This window comes from Corythoichthys intestinalis, chromosome 22, assembly GCF_030265065.1.
Source record: "Corythoichthys intestinalis isolate RoL2023-P3 chromosome 22, ASM3026506v1, whole genome shotgun sequence".
NCBI classification, from domain to species: Eukaryota; Metazoa; Chordata; class Actinopteri; order Syngnathiformes; family Syngnathidae; genus Corythoichthys; species Corythoichthys intestinalis.
This window is the reverse complement of record NC_080416.1, coordinates 26,483,870-26,489,969: the sequence shown is the minus strand read 5'-3', so window position 1 is coordinate 26,489,969 and position 6,100 is coordinate 26,483,870. Positions and strand designations below refer to the sequence as shown.

Below are 6,100 nucleotides of genomic sequence, written 5' to 3'. Positions count from 1 at the left end.
GAAGTGGCGACAATTTGACAGTCCAAAAGTCACAAAAGTGAGAGCGATTGCATGCCTGTGTGACTTGGGGTACCACGCGGTTCCCTTTCGTGGTTTAATTTTTCCCTATGCATTGTATTTTTTACATACTCCAGTTTGCTCGACATACAGTCTGGAGGGAGTGACTCCACCGTTTGCCGAGTGGCGACATAATTTATGCTACGTTACGTGCAGCGACGCTGCACGCTCTCCTCCCCCTCCAGGGAGAGAGGTATTTCCTTTTCTATTTGTCCAATCAATGAATGCACCTTTCGTCAACATGATGCTGCTCGGAAAGTTTGGTTGGCGCAACGTGAATGCTAAACCTATTCAACAAGTCATTTGCAAGTGTTGTTGCGAGGTAGCTGTCCAACAGGACCCTGGTCCTCTTGGTCTAATGTGAACGCGCCCTAAAGCGCAAATGCCTTCTAAAAGCCTATTTCAAAGTGTTGGTTGGCTCAATGGACTATTTGTCACCCCCCCCCCCCCCCAAAAAAAAACAACAAGGCACTCTTAAGCAGCTGTTCAGATTTGATGCCAAGTTTTACCAGCTTGCTGTTATTTCCTATCCAAAATCTTATTGCTATTTCGCCATTTTTCGTTAAGTGAATTCAATGAGGCACTCTAAATCAGTCGAGCCTGACTGCGCCACAACTGAGTTTTGCATGTATGCAGGTTTTCAGCCATCGTGTTCAAGCGTGAAAAATGTATTTTAAAGCTACAAATTCACTTTACAGGGTCTTTAATGAATCGCTGGCAATCCATTCAAACTATTGTACTGATGATTTTAAACAATCAGTGTAAACCGTCAGATTTCATAGGGTCCTACATTTCAACAATGCTTGGGGGGAAAAACAACAATTGCAAACTGTATTATAAGGACTGAACCGCAGAAAGGATACTAATGCATCAGTTGATTTACCGTCCCCGTGTTTAACATCATATGAACTCAAACTTTAAACGTAATAGTTACATAATTACAATACAATGATTTGAAAATATTTCAACTTGTATTACATTGAATACATAACAAAAGTAGATTTAATGTTCAAACTGATCAATTGTTAGTGTAATAGTCTCATTTTTAATTTTATGCCATCAGCACATTCCAAAAAAGGTTGGACGGGCAACAAAGTTGAGCAACGATTAAAAAAAAGTAACATTGCACATGTGAACAGGTTCATTGGGAAGGCTCATTTGTTGAAAAGGATGAACTGAGGTTCACCACTTAATACACAGACTGTTTGAGCAAATAGTCAAACACTAAGAATATTTCTGTTACTGTACAACTGCAAGGAAGTTGGTAATTTAATCTTCTCCAGTCAATATGAAAATGTTCACAATTTCTTATTGCCATATAGGTTAAAACATTTTCGCAAACCGTTAACCATTAACCTAAATTTTGAAAAGTAAAAAGGCAACCACGCAAAGGAAAATTCATACCATCACCTCGAAATGCCACTACCAGCTTCTGACACAAAAAGAACATTTTGTGAAATTGTGGACGGAATAGGGGTTCAAATTATGAAGTGTGAAATTTGACATTGAGGTAGTTAACGGTTGAGATTTTCAAGTTGTATATCAAGCAAAAACGAGGAAAAAAAATTGCATTTACCAAATGCTTCAGTGTATGGAAGGGTATATAACACAGCAGTAAACAAGCTCATGCTCCACCATATTTGGAATGTGTTGCAGGTAACAAATTCATAATGAGACAATATTTTCAAAAACAAACAAAACAAGTGAGGAGATCCAAGTTTGAGTTGATACATTAAATCTATTGTCTTTCTATTGTGTTCAAATAAAAAGCGATTGCAAAGTATATGCAATCACAGTGTCATTTGATTTTGTCATTTAAAACTGTCATTTGAAACTATGAGGTATCTGTGTTTCTTTCTGTATCAATATTTCTTACGCTCCAACAGAAAATATTCAAAGGCTCCTGATTGCAAATATGTAAACACGCATTTTCTTAGCCAGCGAACTGAAAAACATTTGTTCATGTATTGGCCGCAGGTGTCAACATTGCATTATGGGATATTTTCGGCTGTAATTCAGTATACAGTAACTCAAAAATGTAATATGTTATAAATACAATGATTGAGAAAAATTCTCAAGTGACGAATCAACTTTGCAATCCAGAAAAATTGTTCTTTTGGTCACTGTAAAACTTTCCAACACTTCATGGCATAGGGTCTAAAAAGAAAAAAAGTCTTCGGCGTACTGAATAAGCACCTAATTTTGCACATGCTTCTCATATTCCTAATTAAAATAGATTCCATTTAGAAGTGTGAATTTATCCCAGAGTCGCAAACGACAGTTTTTTTTTTCCGGACATAAATTGCAGTGCCCCCCCCCCCCCCCCCCAATAGTTTGGCCAGGGGTGCAAGTTATACTCTGGAGCAACTCACTGTATGTGTGTAATTATTAACACATTAATATATAATTTCACTTGTTATTTTCACACTAAACCGCCAGAGGGCGCTCAAAGCCTGTGTTTCCACATTGGCGGTAACAAAAACAACTGAGAAGGGCTGAACCAAAAAGGCACTGAAAAGGAAATCATATCCTGGAGATTACAAACCGCATGTAGTGAAATATGCAGCCGAAACCCATAATAAAGCAGAAGAAAAAGTTTGGAGATTACTCTTGCAGAAATGTAATGTTAGCATACTGAATACATATTCAGCCTGTTCTCTATTTTGATTTTAAATTGCCGTTGAAGATGACACATCTGTTTGATTTTACTGAATATACTTCTCTTCGGTGCAACTTTTTTTTCCCTCTTCATTGTGCATTATTTGGCTGGTGCGACTTATACTCAGGTGCAACTTATAGTCCGTAAAATACTTTACATATTCTCCAGCATTCAATGCAAATAAGCCATAAAAATAAAGCCAACGTCATTTCAACTGTACATTCTACTGAAGTACAACCACTGAAGTTATCCAGTTAAATGGCTGTGCCTGCCCCCCTGGAATTAATCAAATGCAACTTAATGTTTGTGGTTTGGCTGCCAGCTTGCACTAAAAACACAATATATTAAAAAAATACAGCTAATACTGTGGGTCAAGAAATGCCTACATGTGTCAAGAGTATGATGTTTGCACAAAAACACAGAGGTCCACTGGATTTCTTCTCATGACGCTTCAAACTACTCGCACAGCAATGGAAGACTACAGGACAACGATTAAAAAGCGCTTGAAAACACTGGTAGACTCCAAGAAAAAGTGCCTGTCCAGCTCACCAAAGACAGGGCTTGCAGTAGTGATGCACAGCACAAACTGTTTTGATAGGACTGAGCGGTTTGAGGATTTAGTGCAGGCTGTCAGTCAGCTTTAAGCCTTAAAACCACTGATAAAACTGAGGGGGACTGGCTTGCCCAAAATACTGAAAAAAAATTGTTTTACGTATTGCTGGAATCAACAAGTTCGACCGTATTAACATAATGTCTGGAGCACAACTCCCTGTTCCGCTAATTCAATGTTTATCCCGCTCCGAGTCAACTCCCACCGGAGGGGAAACGTCAGACAAGACACTACATCAACTACTGATCTTGCTGAAAATGGGATACATTACCAAGTCATTGCTCATCTGGGATGACGGAGAACTTCCCATTTGTTGCTGCGAATCAAATCCCATTCCGCTCAAGGTGAAGTTTTGGGAAACGGTACCAAAGGACATATCTGAACAGGAAAACAACATGTCAAATACAAACTGTAGAATGAGGCTGACTTAAACGGTTTCTTTTATTCCATGGAATAATCAAGTTAACGGACAAAAGTTTTATTAGGGGTGTGATTTCAATGCATTCACAAAATTAAACTGAACGTATTTTGATCGAGGGTTATAGTCCGATCACAGAACCTTTAAACAAAAGACGGTACATTGAGTCAACTAAGGCACACATCAGCTTGACTGATGGCTACTATAATAGAGATCAGATTAAATAGCATATTTCATCTAAAAAAAGAAAAACGTGCAGAGATGTGTTAATAATTTTTTTTCATTTTTTGTTTCCTTAACTCATTGACTGCCAGTTTATATGCTGTGGTGAAGCTGAACGACATTGAGGAAATAAACCTGATATTGGCACTTTTTGGGGATTTGCGATATGTATTGCGATATTAAAACTAGAAAACTTTTCACCAGATGAGTTTAATGGCTGTGTTTGGGAAGACTTTGGTTGTCTCACCATGGACACACTGTATTCATATTGTACTAGTGTGTGTGTATGTATGTATGTGTATATATATATACACACACACACACACGCACACACACACACACACACACACACATATATACATACACACTAGTATATATTAAAGGGTATTAAAACACTAAGGGGCTGTGAGATATCAATAGAACCGTTATGTGGCAAGATAACAAATATTAATAAAGTTAACACCAAAAAAAAAAAAAAAAAAAATCGCATTCAGGAGCAAAATAAAATAGAAAATAGATCGAAAATTACGAACATTTCCGAAAGTATTCCGGAAATAGCCGAATGGGGCGGGGACGTCATAACAAGGAAACGAAAGGTCGAGGCAGGTGCCATCGTTGTTTATCGACGAGAGAGTTGCTTTCGTGTTTTATCAAAAAAATCGCTAAAATGGTTCAAACCTGTCATGCTATGTGGTCTACAAATAACCATTTGTCGCAATGTAGTACCCATGAGTTCCCGAACGCGAGAAAAAGAGCTGGACTACGCAATGAATAAAGTTCGTCTGTGCTAAGAGGGCTAATTTTGCAGACCCAGCCTCCGGCACGGTTTTGTGTGGTGCGCATTTTACTCCTGAAAGCTAAATGAACTATGGACAAATTAAATCAGGTTTTGCTACGAAATTGCTGCTGAAAGCAGATGCGGTGCCCACCTACACGCGCAGCCACCTAAATGTCCTGAGATATCAAGAAAGAGGACGATGACTGGATCTGATGAGACCACCCCACCACCCCAGGCAAAGCAAAGGAGAGAAATGGCCAGAGTGAGTACTCTTTGATAATAAAAAACATATCACGCATTGGATATAGGACTGGACACATGTATAAATTATCGCTCGTAAAATATATGGAACTAATCGTCTACTCCCATTCATATTTGTGTCGGTTGGCAGAGCGAAAACCGATGATAGGACAATAAATTATAATTATTCTATACATTATTTTGCGGTCACGGTGTATCAGCTTCACAAAAAGAAATGCAAAACAAACCATTCGGTGTTTCCCACACAATCTGTTGTTGCTGGTGTTTCATCAGTATGATTGCTCACCTCAATGATCCTTTCATTGGGCTGCATTGGCTTTCGTTTGGGCTCAAATTGATAACCCAAAACACCAAAGAAAGGTTCATAACTCTCCTCGTCACCATTAGAAGAATGTTCGTTACGTCGGATTCGTCGCTGCAACTAGAAACAAAATTGTCCGCCATCATCGCCGCCATTCAGTACTAAGCACTGAGCCGGTGTAGGTTCACTATCCTCTTCCCCTCACTATCCACTCGCTCTCGCTATATGATTGGCCGAAGAGTCGAAATGCTCTCCCGTGATTGGCCGAAGAGTCGAAATGCTCTCCCGTGAAATGCCTGTTTAAAAATGTTCCCGTTGTTACTTCTTGCGTTCACTTAAAAGTGCTCATTTAAAAAGGAAAATCGATGGATGATACTACACACACAGCGTATTATTAACAAATGCTAAAGTTGTATATTCATATAGCGAGAATAAGGAACGTCACTGACAAGCGCAGGCCCCCGCGAGTGGATAGTGAGGGGAATAGGATAGTGCACCTACACCGGTTGTTTCCTTGTAGTGACGTCACGCACACAATATGCTACATTTCCGGGATCTCGGGGGCGGGTCGTTTTAGCTTGACAATCCATCCAAATTTCTATCATTTTCTTGGTGTTGCGAGGTGTGTAATTACACGAAGTGGCATGATATGAATCCAAAAGGCATGCGTTTATGGATAAATGATGGAATATTAGCATTGCCCCAGGTGTTGTCATACCCTTTAAGGGAGTGCCAAAATGGTTATTAGATGCATCGCGATTCGACACGTGACGATTCAATTACGATTCATGAAT

At 39.2% G+C, this 6,100-nt stretch overlaps 1 protein-coding gene across 4 annotated transcripts in view; it reads right to left on the bottom strand.

Annotated features, from left to right (window-relative positions):
* Positions 1–6,100, bottom strand: part of LOC130910287 (splicing factor, proline- and glutamine-rich-like) — a 41,074-nt gene that overhangs the window by 25,003 nt on the left and 9,971 nt on the right. For all 4 annotated transcript variants that reach the window (XM_057827438.1, XM_057827439.1, XM_057827436.1 and 1 more), the window contains exon 9: positions 3,598–3,704. In XM_057827438.1, coding sequence (XP_057683421.1) covers positions 3,598–3,704 — 107 coding nt within the window. The remainder of the gene's footprint in view (positions 1–3,597; positions 3,705–6,100) is intronic.